Source organism: Rhineura floridana, chromosome 4 (assembly GCF_030035675.1).
Source record: "Rhineura floridana isolate rRhiFlo1 chromosome 4, rRhiFlo1.hap2, whole genome shotgun sequence".
Lineage (NCBI taxonomy): Eukaryota > Metazoa > Chordata > Lepidosauria > Squamata > Rhineuridae > Rhineura > Rhineura floridana.
In genome coordinates, this window is record NC_084483.1 from 144,734,066 (window position 1) to 144,750,020 (window position 15,955).

General features: G+C 39.5%; 1 protein-coding gene across 4 annotated transcripts in view; it reads left to right on the forward strand.

The window, feature by feature from the left end:
* The window catches only part of SPAST (spastin), a 40,901-nt gene that overhangs the window by 8,696 nt on the left and 16,250 nt on the right, over positions 1 to 15,955 (forward strand). For 2 of the 4 annotated variants that reach the window (XM_061624669.1, XM_061624668.1), the window contains exons 4-8: positions 4,673 to 4,768; positions 9,198 to 9,385; positions 12,058 to 12,191; positions 12,516 to 12,609; positions 14,247 to 14,321. In XM_061624669.1, the coding sequence (XP_061480653.1) occupies positions 4,673 to 4,768; positions 9,198 to 9,385; positions 12,058 to 12,191; positions 12,516 to 12,609; positions 14,247 to 14,321 (587 nt within the window). The remainder of the gene's footprint in view (positions 1 to 4,672; positions 4,769 to 9,197; positions 9,386 to 12,057; positions 12,192 to 12,515; positions 12,610 to 14,246; positions 14,322 to 15,955) is intronic. The other 2 variants (XM_061624670.1, XM_061624671.1) reach the window with 1 other exon arrangement.

Sequence of the window (15,955 nt, forward strand, 5' to 3'; positions counted from 1 at the left end):
TATGGAATGCAACTATTGGGTAGGAGGTGTTGGCAAGAGGGTGGTTTTTTTTTTTAACAACATGTGAATTAGTCCATTTCCCTATTCGGGGAATATAGTACTTGTCGTGTTGCAGTCGCTCATGCATGAACATCGAGCATCAATAGTATTCAAAGCTCTTGAATCTCAACATACAATTTATTTTTAAAAATGCTGTCTGCCCTTCAATTCAAAATTTTCATGGCAGTCATAAAAACTATAAAAGGCAGCATAAAAAGCAAATACATCAGGAAAAAATCCTGGAAAAATAGCAAGGTCATTCATGTAGGTACCAGGCAAGTTTCCCTGGCCAAACAGTTCCAATAGCACCACATCAGCACCACAACAAAAAAGGCCCTATTTTCCATAGCCACCCACATCATTTCAGATGGCAAGGGCACTTGGATTAGAGCCATCTGAGGAAGATCTTAGTGTGCAGGCAGTTTTTTGTGGCAGAAGGTATTCCCATGATTATCCAGGTACTAAGCTATATAGCATTTTTAAGATCAAGCAACAACTCTTTGAATTGTGCTTGGAAACAATCTGGAAGCCAGCAAAGCTCTTTAAAAATTGGTGAGATGAGTTCCTGTTGGCCTACTAGCAATGGTTTTAACTTGTCTGGCTTCAGGTCCAGCTATGGGATGGAAATAGTTTTGGTCACCCCGTGGATGACTTATGCAGGATAATAGATGGGAGGAGGATGCTACCCCATTAGCTTTCCTGGACCTCTCAACAGCTTTTGATACCATTGACCATGGTATCCTTCTGGATCGTCTGTTGGGGGTTGGGCTTATGTGATGCTGTTTTTGGAGCGGTTCTAGTTGTTCCTCACTGGGTGTTCTCAGATGGTAGTGCTGGGGGACTCTTGCTCTATCCCATGGTCTTTTGGTTTGTAGAGTGCCACAGATCTTTGTATTGCCCCCCCCCCCTGGTGCTTTTTAACATCCACATTAAACTGTGGGGGAAGTTATCCAGAGTTCAGGCTGCAGCATCACCAGAATGTTGCTGACATGCAGCTTTGGTTCTTTTCCATCTTTGGATATCAGGGAGGCTATTGAAACCCTAAACCAATGTCTGGGGGTAGTTCTGGAATGGATAAGGACAAATAAGCTGAGGTTAAATGCAGGTAAGATGAAGGTCCTGCCTGCTCCCATCTCCCTCCTTCCCCCCTGTGATCCCCCCTGCTTCACCTATCATAAGCATGATTGCAGGGCAGTAAATCCCACTGAACTCAATAAGCATGCAAATGATCAATCCATTCTCAGCAAACTTGTACAGGATGCCATTTCTTACCTCCTGGATTAAAAAGCAGAGACATTCACTAATGGCCAAAAAACCCTTGCGGTCTGAGAACATACCTATAGCCAACAGATTCTTCACAAAATTCTTCCAAGCTACAAAATTCTTCAAGCTACATAGCAAGTGGATTGGACAGTGAAAGACCAACCCAAATTGTGTTTGTATTTTTACGAATTTGTAGAGCAGTACAATATCTCAGAGAGGAGGTCAGGTCTCCTGCTCACCTGGTGCATTCGCTATAGCTGCCCAATTTCCCCATTTTCTAAAGTTTGATAGAATTATTTGTTGGGTATAGATACATGTTTGCAAACTGCAAGGTTTTTTTGCCTATTAGTGAATCACCTAACAGGAACAGCCTTTTGTTCCCCAAGTGTGAAAACAAAGGGCAAAGGAAGCATATACCGTATATTCCAGCGTATAAGACGACTGGGCGTATAAGACGACCCCCAACTTTTCCAGTTAAAATATAGAGTTTGGGATATACTCGCCGTATAAGACTACCCCTGCTTATGACATGCAAGCTATGTACCTTACCGGCGATTGGCTGGTTGTTGTATACAAAGCCTATCGTGCGAAGGCAAGAATGTCTTTGAAGTCAAGACTAGGGGCGTCAGGCCCCTCCCACTCTCCAGTTCATTCTTGCCTTCGTACGAACAAGATTGAGATCCTATAGCATAGCTTAGCTAAGTTTTCTGTGTTTTTTGTTGCTGTATTTGTTTGACAGAGTGTGGAGGTTTTGTGACTGTGTGTTTACCAAGTGTTCCCTTCCCTCTGTCTTGTATCTAACGTCGTGTTTTCCATTTCTGGGGAGTTCCCTTGGGGGGGGGTTCCCTGTTGCCCGGGCCGTTGATTTTCCCAGCCTTTCATCCAATGGCCATCAGAGGGACTGCGGCTGCGGTTCTCTCTATTCCCAGCGGGAGCTTGCGGCTGCAGCTCCCGTCGTTATTTCCCTCCCGTTCCTGGCTGTTTGAGTCTCCCCCGTCCCGGGAATATTTCATTGAGAGTCTGCGGCTGCGGCTCTCTCTCTCCCTTTGCGGCTTTTATCTCGGACTGCCTTGAGCCTCGCTGCCTGACAGTTTCGCGCCGCAACGGTTCCTGCATACGGCGGCTGCGGCTGCCTCCTCCTGCTTCCTTAGCGGCGGCGGCTTTTTTGCCTTTTTTACCTAGCCGTTCCTTTATTGATTTTCTGCGCCGCGACCTTGCTTATCGGCCCCGCGGCTGCAGCACAAACGGCTCTACCCCCGCCCGCCATTGCCGCTTCGTTATTGTCCACCATTTTTTGACTTAATTTTCCTGCTCTTTTTCAGCACCCAGCGTATAAGACGACCCCCGACTTTTGAGAAGATTTTCCTGGGTTAAAAAGTCGTCTTATACGCCGGAATATACGGTAATTTAACACAGTTTAGAAATAACTGGCCAGATGTTTTGGTTGTAGGCCTTTTTTATTTATTTATTATTTATTAGATTTATATCCCACCCTTCCTCCCAGTAGGAGTCCATATAGGTCTGTCTCTTGAGGTATGATGAAATGATCAGTTGGTGTCATTTTTTTGACGGAAGACAAGTGGATAACAAGAAAGAGCCTATAGAGAGTTAGAACGTCATTTTTTCTGGGATGGGATGGTAGGCATCTTTTTTCTTTGATCTTTGACCGTCTTTGAGATTTTAAGAGTCTGCATTTTTAATTCATATGTGACAAACTGTGTTGGGTTTTCATTAAAGACCCTTTCTAGTTAAAAACATGTTTTATTAATCCTTTGGTGGGAGAATACAAATAGACATAATTAATGGAATCAGAAAGGTAGGACAGGACATCTCTGTAGAAAGGAAATGGAATGTGTGTGCTAAGATGGTGAGAGCAGTAACTAAACAATACATTTTGTGAGCCAAAATTGCATTGAAAAACTATTGTGTTTTTAACAGTAGTTGTTTTTATGTCCTGTGTGGGTTGGATGCAGACTTGCATGCAGTAGAGTTTCATTCACATGATGCTCACCTAGAGGAACAGAAAAATGTAAATGTACTGCCTTCAAGTCGATTCCGACTTATGGCAACCCGATGAATAGGGTTTTCATGGTAAGCGGTATTCAGAGGGGGTTTACCATTGCCTCCCTCTGAGGCTGAGAGGCAGTGAGTGGCCCATGGTCACCCAGCGAGCTTCATGGCTGTGTGGGGATTCGAACCCTGGTCTCCCAGGTCATAGTCCAGCACCATAACCAATACACCACACTGGCACAGTGTACACTGGCACAGAAAGGGAGATTATTTTCCCCAGTTCCTCCTTTCCCCTGTTGCCCCCTGAAAAGCTGCTCTCCGTGCGGCAAGCCATCCTGGAACAACATAGGAGGTGGCACTGGGGACTGCAGGGGAAAGACAAAATAGCTTCTCTACCTTTCTTTCAGCTTGACTTCTGCTGGATCAGTCCCTTCCATTTGCAGAATGGCAACTCTGCTAGGTCCAGCTCTGCTTTTTCTACAAGAAAATGGGTGTTGGCCCCTCTTTCTAAAATCAATTAAGGTGGATATCCCCACATAAGTTAAGTGTGGATGCTGGAGGCTGTTGTGACCAGTCAAATTTAGGAGGTTATTTAGTTTGAGAGAGACTAAGTTCCTTCAAAAAGGTTACAGATAATGATTAGCATAAGGGTGGCGTTGTGGAATTGAAGCAATATTATTTCTTTCAATATTTCTCATTACATCATACTTTTGAAGTGGCAGAAAGGCTTCTTCACTCTGCCCCATATGTAATTGTACAGTAATGCTACACCCCTTTGAGTGTTGTTTCTTCTGTTAAAATATTTGGTAATTAATTATGTAGTGATATTTATAGATACTAATAATTTAACTTCATCAGAAAAGAGGGTTCCTCCTCATTCTCACTGACAGAAGAATTGTCTAGCAGCTTGTAATCAGCAGAAACATTTTGTGTCATAGCATTAACTATCAAATATGAAGTAATAATTATACGCAAACACCCATCAGCAAAGTTTAAGATAAGGATAAGATCTGGCTGCAACTTGCACCAACTGGTTATAGACATCTCACCTACAAACCTCCTTTTTTCCCATGGTCTTTGCATATGCACGGAATGGTTTCCATCAAACTTTTTCATTGTTACTTCTGACTAACTTGGTTATTGATTGCAGTTCACAAATGTTTCATAATAGTATGCCATCTTTTAGAGGTTCTTGTAATTTCATAATATAGTTAACATTAGATGCATGCTTTATAACTTTAATCCATTTCAAGTCAATTGAAGGCAAAGTCATTTTGGTGTGATTGGTGTATGTAACTTTTCATGGGTTCATTTTTTGTTCTTTATTTGTCCTTCCCCACCTCTCTGTTTTGTTGCATAGAGAAGATGCAGGCAGTTAAGCAAATCCCCAAGCTGCAAATGGAAGTCAGTAGTGACAGTACTAACCTGGTATGCCGCAATGGACATCTCCAGTCAGGTGGGTTTGGTTTTACCAGCACCTAATTAATTAGGGGGATGTCTATCAATATCTAGTGTATATATAAAACAAACAAAATATGCAGTGCTAATTTGCCTGCTCCTAATCTATTTTTAAAATGCTACTATTTAAAGGTTTTATATAAGTGCATTCTATCTTCAAAATTTTCTTAACATTGTTCTTGTTGGACTCCTTTCCTTGTACTCATTTAAACATTGCCATATTTTTAAATGAAATGTTTGCTAAGGCAAGGCATTAATTCTAAAAATGTTTAATGCCTTTAAAATGCAGTTTTAATATTTTGAAGAGAAAAATCTGCATTTTTAATCTTTGGAATACAATATCAGGAACAATAAGCTGGTAGATTTTATAGGCTGTTAGGTATACTAGTGTAGGATATATGGCACATCTGTATTGGATTGTTTTGAATTCTATATTCTGTTTAAATCAAGGACGCACAATATTTCGTTATACTTCCTATTATATTATACTTCCTGTTAGAGGTAATTGCTTGTTTGCTGCTTGATATTAGAAAGTATGCTTAGAATTACAGGCAAAGGCTGTATGTATGGGAAGGTTAATTGTTTTAACAAGGAGAGCTATGTTTGAAAGTTGATTTCAGTCATGTATGTGGGGGAATGATTGTGATCTAGCATTCTTAAAATATGTACTAAAGGAAAAGTGAACTTAAAACTGCAGGTCGTGAAATGTATATTATCAATTGGTAATCTTATTCAATTGGGTAGCTTCTTTGCCCCAAGTTCCTACTAATTTTGTAATTGGTACCTTAATTATTTCCACTCTTTGTAAGAGAAATGCTTTCAAATAGATGCAAATACTGTGCAAAGTACAATTAAGTTAAAACACATGTGTGGTTTCTTAATATTTTTGTTTTAGAAATCTGGTATTTCAGATGAGAATTCCCAAAGATTGGGGTAGATGGGTCCTCAGCTTAAAAAAAAATTGTGAGAATTGGGCAAGAAATTATCTTCATTCTTGTTTATCATTCCTAAATGAGGCTTTGAAATACTACCAGTCTTATGTGTATTTTTGCTTGTCTCATTAACAGAGCATATCCAAAAATGGCCAGATATCTGACGTTTTAATTACATTTTTAAAGGTGACAATATAATTTCATTCCACTTAGAGGAAGATTTTTGGTTAATAATTTAAATAAGTGCTGGTATTTGGGATTCGGCAATATCTTCTTGATGGCGTCAAGGAGCTGTTAAAGCTTAGGAAAAACTGGTCTTTCTTAGTCATATTTGGGGGGGGGATACTTGGGTAAGGGTTATGTCTAAGTGCTTTTGTCCACTTCATGGAACCCAGTCCGCTCTCTGGTTTTCCAATGAGCTATGGCACTGAAGTAAGTTAGGAGAAAACTAGAATACAAGTGGTGCAAATCTCATCATTCTCTCCTTTATACTGCCCAGCAGGCCTTTTCTGAATAGTTCACAGCCTACTTCGGTTTGGCCCACAGGGTGACATCATAGAATCTTGAAAGCTTGCTGTGACATTGCTGTACATATCAAGGATGTAGATGCTCATATCTGTCTAGAATTGGTATCTATAGTTTTGCAGTTCAGTCAGCATATGCCTGGAATACATTCTAGTCTAGTGTTGTGGGATGAGTTAAACAGATATTGCAGGGTGAGGTTATAGACAAGGTGGTTGGAGGGATGGAGCCTACCGCATGCCTCCTTAACCCGTCTTCTCCTTGGCTTAAGGCTGGATTCAGTGGGTAAAAAATACTTGTGTACTAGAAGGAGTTGTCCTAATTGCTTTGAAAGTGACAGTTACAAGATTGCTTCTGAATAAACACTCCCTGGACCTCAAGGACTGTATTATTGCCCAAATATCTCCTCCTTGGGCAAAATGCTTGAGTGGTGGTTGCCAAGCATTTTCAGTCACTCTTGGATAAAACTGATTATCAGGATCCATTTCAATCTGGTATCAGACCTGGTTTTGGCACAAAATGCCTTGGTTGCTCCAAGGGTTGATCTGTACTAGAAGAAGGGCAAAGAAAATGCAATTTTCAATTATTCTGTATCTCTCAGAAGGGTTGGTACAATCAGTCTTGGTATCCTCCTCCTGGATAGGCCGTCTGGTTTGGGAATTGAGGCCCTGGTATGATGGTAGTTTCACTCTTAGCTGGAGGGCCAGTTCGAGAAGATAATGCTGAAGGAGGGCTACTGCTTGATCCCATGGAATTGCTTGGTTAGGTGGTTCTGCAGGGTTCCTTTTTGTTCTATTTGATACCCACTTGAAGCATTTGGGTGAAGTCATCGGAGTTTTGGAGTTTGATGTTTCCAGTATGCACATTCTGTCTGTCCTTGACAATGGATTTAGGCAGGGTGGTGGAAGTGCTTAATTGTCCATTGGAATCATTAGTGGACTATATGAGACCCAACAGACTGAAGTTCAATCTTGTCAGGATTTAGCTAATGTTAGAAGGTGGCTTGTCTAGAGAAATGGTGTTCAATCAGTTCTTAATGGAGGTGCACTCCGTTCTGCAGGTTTATTTATTGGGGAAGTTCTCATTGTTCCAGCTTTGTGGCACTAGTGGCATGGGGTGCCTTTCAGCAGCTAAGATTGATGTGCCAGTTGCAACTTCTTCAACATAAAAATAGCCTGTTCATGGTTATCCATGCTGTAGTGGCCTCCCAAATAGACAACTACAATGCATTGTATTTGGAGCTGCCTTCGGAAGTTCATTTGGGTTACTACATTACTAGCTAAGACCAGGAACATAATGCTAAAGAACGTCATTGGCTTCTGATCAGCTTCAAAGTCTACGTGGTTTGTGACCTGATTACCGTAGGGACTATCATTTTCCATATCAATTTGCCTGGATATTAATAGCAGTGTCTGAGGCCCTCCTCTAGACACTTTTGCCAGGTAAGGTGAAGACAGTGGTGACTGTTGTTGTGGTGCCCTGCTTGTAGAATTCTCTCCTCAGAGACGCCCACATGCCTATGGTGCTAAGAACTGTGACAAACAGGACAAAGAATTTTTGCTTTTCCTGGGTTTTTAAAATTGTTTGTTTTTAATATCAGCAGTTTCGTTTGCTCCTGTTATTTTATTGGTCATTATTTTCTTTATTGTATTTAATGTTTTATGAACTGCTCTAAACGTTTGGCATGTTTGAAAATGTGAAGTATGGTACAAACTTTTAAATAAGTGGAGAGCAAATCAGGCATTCTAAGAAGAATTTGGAAGTGTTGTTACTGCTTTGCATCCACAGTTTTTACACTGGAATCTAAAGTGACTAAAATGTGGCTTAGTAGAGATGACTAAAATGTGACATAGTAAAGATAAAGCATGCTACATCATATGTTAGTCCATTTCCCTCAGATAAAATAAAATCATTATATTGGCTAAAGCGTGATGACAGGCTGAATTTTTAAAATCTGAATTTCAGGTTTATTTTCAGTTAAGTATGCAGCATTATAAAACAGTTCAGATAGGGATATACAAATCAGTGAAATAGATGAACTATAATCATTCAGAATTTCTGTATTGATATGGATAGTTGTGCTGTTGCTGATATGGTTCGTTCCTAGAAGTGAATGGCTTGTGTGTGTGCTTGTCTTCCCTGACGTTAGCCATATCCAGCTGAAATATTGGGTGCATCTTCCTATTCTAAAAACTGGGTACTGTTTGGATGCTGCAGAGATGTCTTGCTTCATAATGGTATAATGTAGTGGCTAAGACTACAATCCGATATACACTTACCTGGGAGTATATCCCATTGAACCCAATGGAGCTTACTTCTGAGTAGATGTGTGTTGGATTGCAGCCTAAGAGACTGAGTCCCCGATTCAGATTTTGCCTCTTCTGTTAATTTTTAGATGGGTTAGGCAAGTCAGTCTCGCCACTCTCCATCTGCAGATGTAGATAGTGCTAACGTAACTTGCTCTAAGCCTTATAAAATTTGTAATCTTTCTTATAGAGTTCTGAATATTCTAAAGTGCTTTATAAATGCCTAGCAGTTATATGATAACTCTAGCAGTAATTACAGTTTATGTGTGCCACGTGAATGAATTTTATTTATAAGACGCTAAAGACCAGAAAGGTTTTTTGCAGCAGTATTAATTGTGATAATATGCAACTGTATGACCAGTAGTGTCTAAACTACCAGTTGTTAAAAGAGTAATTTTAACAATTCATCTAAGTCTGTGGTGGTGCAGGAGTGATATTAATGTGGACATAAATTTTCTGCCAAAAAAACATGTTTTTAATTTACTATTAACAAACATTGTTGAACATAGGTGGTATTTGTGAATATGGCTCCACTTGAAGAAAATGCTGTAAAGCAGTACATTTAATCAAGATGTCACTCATTATTTTTAAATAGATAGCTGGTGATGTGCAACTAGCTGTTTTGACTATACCCTATACTGACATATCTGTGTCTTTCTTTTTGTAGAAAGTGGAACTGTTCCAAAAAAGAAGGACCCATTGACTCAAACTAGTAACTCCCTTCCTCGGTCAAAATCTGTGGCAAAAGCTGGATCCGTGGGCCTTTCAGGGCACCAAAGGACACCTAGTAATAGTGGAATATCCAATTTTTCTGTACCTAGACAGGGAACTGTTCCTGTAACTTCAACTCAGAAGGTAAGGTGGTAGATTCCACATGCTGCTTATTTGCCAGTTTGTCTTTATAATAGAAAAGTCACAGTTCATAATAGAGGCATTACATGGCAATAACCTTTATTTCAAAGCTCAGGTCTTTTAATTACAAAAGGGCTTCTAAAGGAAAGTGCAACTTCTATTGTTCTAGCTGTTTTGATTGAAACCATGTGTTAAAAGTTGGCAACAAGTAATTCTAATCCTGTCTGATTTTCCCAGTTGCAAAATGGCTCCCAGAGTATGGTGTGAGGGATGGCTTCATTGGTGATTTAAGTGCTTGCAAACAGGCATCTAGAACAGGTGTCTATACAGTTGTTGAATTGGCCTTTATCATCTTCCTGAAAATATTAGATTTTCTTCAGTTCAGTCTAAAGTGTGTCAGAAACCTGCAGAAGTCTCTTTAGGGGCTGCCGCAACATATTGAAACCTGTGCCTATACAATAGTCATCATTGTCAATATCAAACCAGTCCTTCCCCACCTTGGCTATTACAGTCTTAAGTCTTGGCAGTCTTAAGTTCATTTTTTCCCATCTACTATTTAGGGGGAATTCTGAAATTAACTGCCAAAAAAGGAAATCCTAGTGAAGAGTTCTCAAGAGTCTTGGGCCTCTAGATATGCTGCATGTTGAGTTAAAATGCCTAACCTTTTAACTGATTGGTCTTAACTGATGGTGAATAACCAGGAAAGATAACTTGGGAATGTGATGGACAATAAAAGAAAAACATCAACAAAATGTGTGTCAGTAGTGATAATGCAATTTCCTTACAAGGGATTATTAGGAAAGGGATTGACACTAAATCAGCCAGTATCATTCTGCTTTCATACAAAGCTATGGTGCAGATGCCTTTGGAATACTATGTACTATTGTGATTACTCCATCTCAGGATTTCAGATTGAAAAGGGCAACCAACATTATCAAGGGGTTGGAGCATCTTCTCTACAAAGAGATGCTAAAGTGTGTGACGGGGGAACTTGAGAGAGGTTTGTACAGTTATGCATAGAGTAGATAATTATTTAAATTCATTCCACAATTTATGGGATTTAGCATTAAAAGATGTGGCAATGGCCACTGGCTTTAGATGTCTTTAAAGGGAATTAGACAAATTCATAATGGGTATCTCTGTCAGCCATAATAGCTGTGCAACCTCCAGATTCAGAATCAATATGCCACAGAACACCAGTTGTTGGGGAGAAATTATGGGAGAGGGTCATTGCCTTATGGGCTTCTTGGAGGCATCTTCTGGGAAACAGCATGCTGGTCACTTTAGACCTTTTTTGGTGTGATGCTGCGTCCTTGTTCTTATGATTTGTCAAAATCTTTCTGGATAAATTAGGCTTACTCCAAATATTATCTTGTTTTTCACATTCTAGTATCTACAGTTAGGTGAATCTGCTTAATTGTCACAGAGACTTGCATCCACAAACAGAACATTATGCAACAGGGCTTTCCTGTGCTGCCTCTCTTCTACACCCCACTGCACCCTTTCCAGAAAGCCACTCCTGAGGGTTGAGAGATTGTCTAGAATGTTGCGGGATGTGGCATGAGGAACTGCAGTGAAAGGGTACTCTGTATGAGAAGTATCTTCCACATGTGCAGTAGTGCTGTTGGATCCAAACAATAGTCTTTGAACATAATAAATGTACACTGAATTTGGAAACTACACATGGTTCTCTTCAGAGGGAAAAAAATTAATGTGTTGCTGTGATCACCTACCTTACAGTCATTTTCTGTGTAACAATTTCCAATATTCTTATTAGCTGTTAATTTTAAAAGAGCTGTTGTATCAGGTCAAAAGTCCATCTTAAGTAGCATTCTGTTTCCAGCTGTGGCCAAAACATATATGCTGCCCTTCACCAAAAGTCCACAAGATGGTTTACAACAATCACTATACGGCATAAAAGATTAAACCAATTATTTCCATACAACTCATTAAAAGTGGTGACGTCAAACTAATAATAAATTACATCACACAGTTTCTCTCATCCAAAAGTTCTATAGGAGAAGATGCATCTTTGTTTTCTAAAAGAAAACAATGATGTCACTAGACACACCTCAGTGGGGCTACAGTTAGGTGTACAGGCTTGTGCTGACCAATATGATAGTAGAACAGCACTACCTAGATAGGTGATTTCTACATTTCAGATGCACAGAAAAATGTTGAGTTTAAAAAACCAAAATTAGAAAACTGGGCCGCCTTGTGTGCTTCCCTTGGGTTCTGTGGCAATACATGGGCAGAGCACAGGGCTAAACCTTCAGTGTACTGGGAGGCCATTAGACTGAGGGGAAGTATGTTTCACTTTTAGCCTAGGGCCTGATGGGTGCATATTCTCCAGAGTCAACTCTCCCCAACTTCTAGGATCCTTAAAGTATCAGGAGTCTGTCCCTTCTTTGGGGGCAGTTAATTGGGACTGGCGGAGAAGTCGTTCCCTCAATAGAAATTTGCTCCCATTGAAGGATTTTTTAGATTCTGTGGGCAGACATTCCCCTCCACGCTACCTAAAGAATTCTAGAAGGGGACAAAGAATTGGATTTAGGGGATGAGGTAATTTCCCCCTTTCCTCATTAGGCCCTTTGCTGAAGGGAAGGTTGCCTACCGGCTACCTAGTTCTGTTTTCAACCAATATTGAAATATTTTTTAAAAAATTGTTTCTTCAGACTACTCCAAAAAATAATAGAGCCAACAAGCCTTCTACTCCTACAACCGCCGTGCGAAAAAAGAAAGACGCAAAGATTTTTAGAAATGTGGATAGTAATCTTGCTAATCTTATACTCAATGAAATAGTAGACAGGTAAGTAACAGCAGTGTTTGGCGTTAATAAAGACTGGGTAATTTTGGGGATTGCCTTTTAGGAAAAGCCAGGGATGTTTTTATAGGGCAAGTAATGCAAACCATATTAATTTTTCTGTATGAGTTTATAGTAGAGTTTATTTCAGAGGGATAGATAAAATATACAGATGTTCTCCTAGGAAATGAAGCATTTAATATAAATGGATAATTTCATAAGGTAATGGGCTTCTTAAATAGCTGAGATGATGGGTGTGAAACTAGCCAGCTGCATTCCAGAGGAATGAAATGTCTATTGTTGGACTAATTGGTATTCTGTATCTGTTAGTGGGCCATCTGTCAAATTTGATGATATTGCTGGGCAGGAGCTGGCTAAGCAGGCGCTGCAAGAAATTGTTATCCTTCCTTCACTTAGACCCGAGGTAAGCTATTGGATTTCTGTCAGTTTTTATATTGCACCTTAGAGGCTCCTGCTCTGTGGTAAATTGTATTTTATTTATGTTAATACTTCTCATTCACAACTTGCCTGCTTTGATAGCATTGTATGACCCTGAAAGAACAGGTTTGTAATTTGGGGATGCTTCTATTTATTTTATTTATTTATTCAATTTATTTAATTCCTTCCTCCCAAAGGAACCCAGGGCGGCAAACTTAAAACAAAACAATTTAACAAAAAGAAAAACATCCTAAAAACAGTTTAAAAATTCTAAAACACAATTAAAATTTTAAATCAACTCTAAAACACATTAAAAATATAGTTGTTTGTTGGAGTGATCAAGAGTGAAGATGACAGCCAAAGTATAATCTCACAGGAAAGAAAGGGGGGAGCATGAGGCTCCAAAGACCTTCTGATTACACACACCTTCAGATGCCAATAAATATAGATTGAAATACTATAAAGTTAAATCTATGCAGTTGTACTGACACAACATAAGTTCAAAACTATTATGTAGCAAACACAATGAATGTCTTGTTAAGATCAAGCATCTAATGTCAAATCAAGAACATGATAGCTATTGGATACAACCTACAGTATGTGAGAGCAGAAGGTAGCTTGCAAACCAATTTTTGTCCCCATTGCAGCCCCGTTACCCTCTCCTGAGGTTTGATGAGGAGACTAGTGAATATTGTGGGCTGTGTTGTACAGGGCTGCAGTGGGAGGGGGGTAATAACCAGAACTGAGCAGAGAAATCTTGCACCGGTGGAACTCCACTAGTGCAAGATTCCTTCATCTGGTTTCAGGAAATATCCCCCTCCCACTACAACTCTGTATAACACAGCACAGTGTTCTGAAGAAACCTAATCTGGGCCTGTGAAAATGTCAACAGTTCCTAGGCAAGGTGCTTGAGAGAGAGTGAAGACTGGCCAACATCATATATTTTTGGATTAAATTGACTTTCTTGAGCTATTCAGTTAGGCTTTAGGTCTTGCTTTGGGACAGAAACTGTTCTTGGTCACCCTGTGAGGTGACCTTTCCTGAGAGAGCGCATGTGCCCTGTTGATTTGCTTGGGCCTTTCAGTGACTTTTGATGCCATCAACCATAGTATCTTTCTGGATAGGTGGTCCGAATCGCATGTTGGAGGAACTGTTTCTTTGTGTCTCCTTCCTTCTGCTGAGTGGCTAGCTGATGATACAATATCGAATACACGTTTTGTAAGATAAATGTAGAAGTGGTCTGACAGTAGATGAGAGAGAGCAGTATACTGGAATTGGTGGTTTGAAAATGAGTGGTCCAGCTTAGAATATTTGATTAAACTTGTCCAAGTGCAGTCTAGATACAAATCATTTCTACTAACGCTTAAACTTGGTAGTCAGTCTGTCCTCTACTCTATTCTTTGATGTGGCCTACTTAGATCATCCCTCCTCCCTGCTCTTTCCCTGTGTTAACTTACAGCTGACATCAAGTGGAAAATAATGAGTTGGGTTGACCAGTCTTTTGGATAGTTTTATCTTTTATAAACATCAGTATTAAATGTATGTGTTGATACTACCAAATTGTATATAGCCACATGAGTGTTTGGAGTCACAAAACAGTGTGTAACTCAGCTATTCCTTTAGTTATTTACAGGGCTTAGGGCTCCTGCACGTGGATTATTGTTGTTTGGCCCGCCAGGAAATGGAAAGACGATGCTGGTGAGAAATCTCCCTTACTCTAGCATGTTCAACTAAGATTTATGAGAAGTTTCTACAATTCAATTATATTTTTATGAAAGGATGATGTTGGTTAATCTATTTGAAATAGCAGAATATTTTAATATTGGGCTGGAATTACTCTGGCTGGAAACATGCTAAGTGAGAACTTCACAACATCTTATGTGGAAAGATTGCTAAAGCATTTGGGGCTTTTTAGTTGAGAAAACATAGTTTAGAAATGAAAGTTTATAAAATTATGCTTTGTGTGGAGAAAGTGGATAAATAACTTTCAATAATTCATGATCATCCAGTGAAATTGGTAAGCAGCAGAGTCAGGACAGGCAAAAGTACTGCACACAAATTTAATGTGTGGAATTTGCTACTACAAGATGTGGCAGGCACTGATATGACTTTAAAAAGGGGATTAAATACATGGGGGGGGTAAAATGGCTACTAATTATGGTGACTACATGGAACCTCCAAGTTTAGAGGTAGTGCTCAGTTGAATACCAGTTGCTGAGAGGCAACTGTGGGAGTCCTGTCACTTTCATGTCTGTTTATGGGTTTTGCAGAGGCATCCAATTGGCTGCTGTGGGAAACAGGGTGCTGGCTTTGATGGACTATTTGTCTGGTCAAACTGGGCTACTTTTTCATTTTTATGAGAGCTCTTTAGAATTTGTGTGTGTAAATAGTGCTTTATTTACCTAGGAAGGTGGTAGGCTCTCCAACACTGGAGGTATTCAAGAGGCAGCTGGACAGCCACCCGTTGGGTATGCTTTAACTTGGATTCCTGCATTGAGTAGGGGGCTGGACTCATAGACCCCTTCCAGTTCTGTGATTTTTGTGTGTGGACACACACAGGTGATGCTGAATTAGGCAAGTCATAATTTTTGCCTATAATTCTAGCTAAAACAGAACCTCTGAATTGGGCATTATTTCATTACATTGTGATTGGCTGGCTGTGAAACAAGGTTTCAATTCAGGCTGATGCTGTATGCCTGAAACGGCTTTTTTTTTTCAGAATGAAGCAAGGCAAATTAATATTTTCAAAACATATTCTTACATTACTTTTTTATATTTAAGATTTTAAGTGAATTTGGTACTAACATGCATATTCCTTCTTAAAAGTAGAAATGAGCTGTGTACCTTTATGAAAATAAGTAATGTTGGGTCTTCAGTACACTGGCATGTTCAAAAAGTTACTTGTACAATACATTGTATTGTGGTACTTCCATGTAGTATGTTTAGCAGATCAGGATTTGCAAAATAGTGTCCATTTCTGTTTATTTCCTAACATTTTACAAATGAAACTGAAAAATGAAGTGGAAAAACTCTCTTCATCAACTCAGGTTAACTCTAATCCAATAGAGGAAATTGGTTCACAGATTATATATGAAGATCACAGTGCAATAGTGATAGCCTCAGATTAGCTGTATGTGGTTCTTATGGATAAGTATACATATCAAGAAATGGAGCATTTGAAAATTCAGTTGATTACCTTAGCAGATGTGTCAGACAGAATTACAGGTAATATTTTGTGAAATTGTTGATAGACTATTTGGATTTTCCTTAATTGTACTTTAGTGTTTCTTACACATTAAGTAAGAATACTATAAGCCCTGTATGCTGTAACT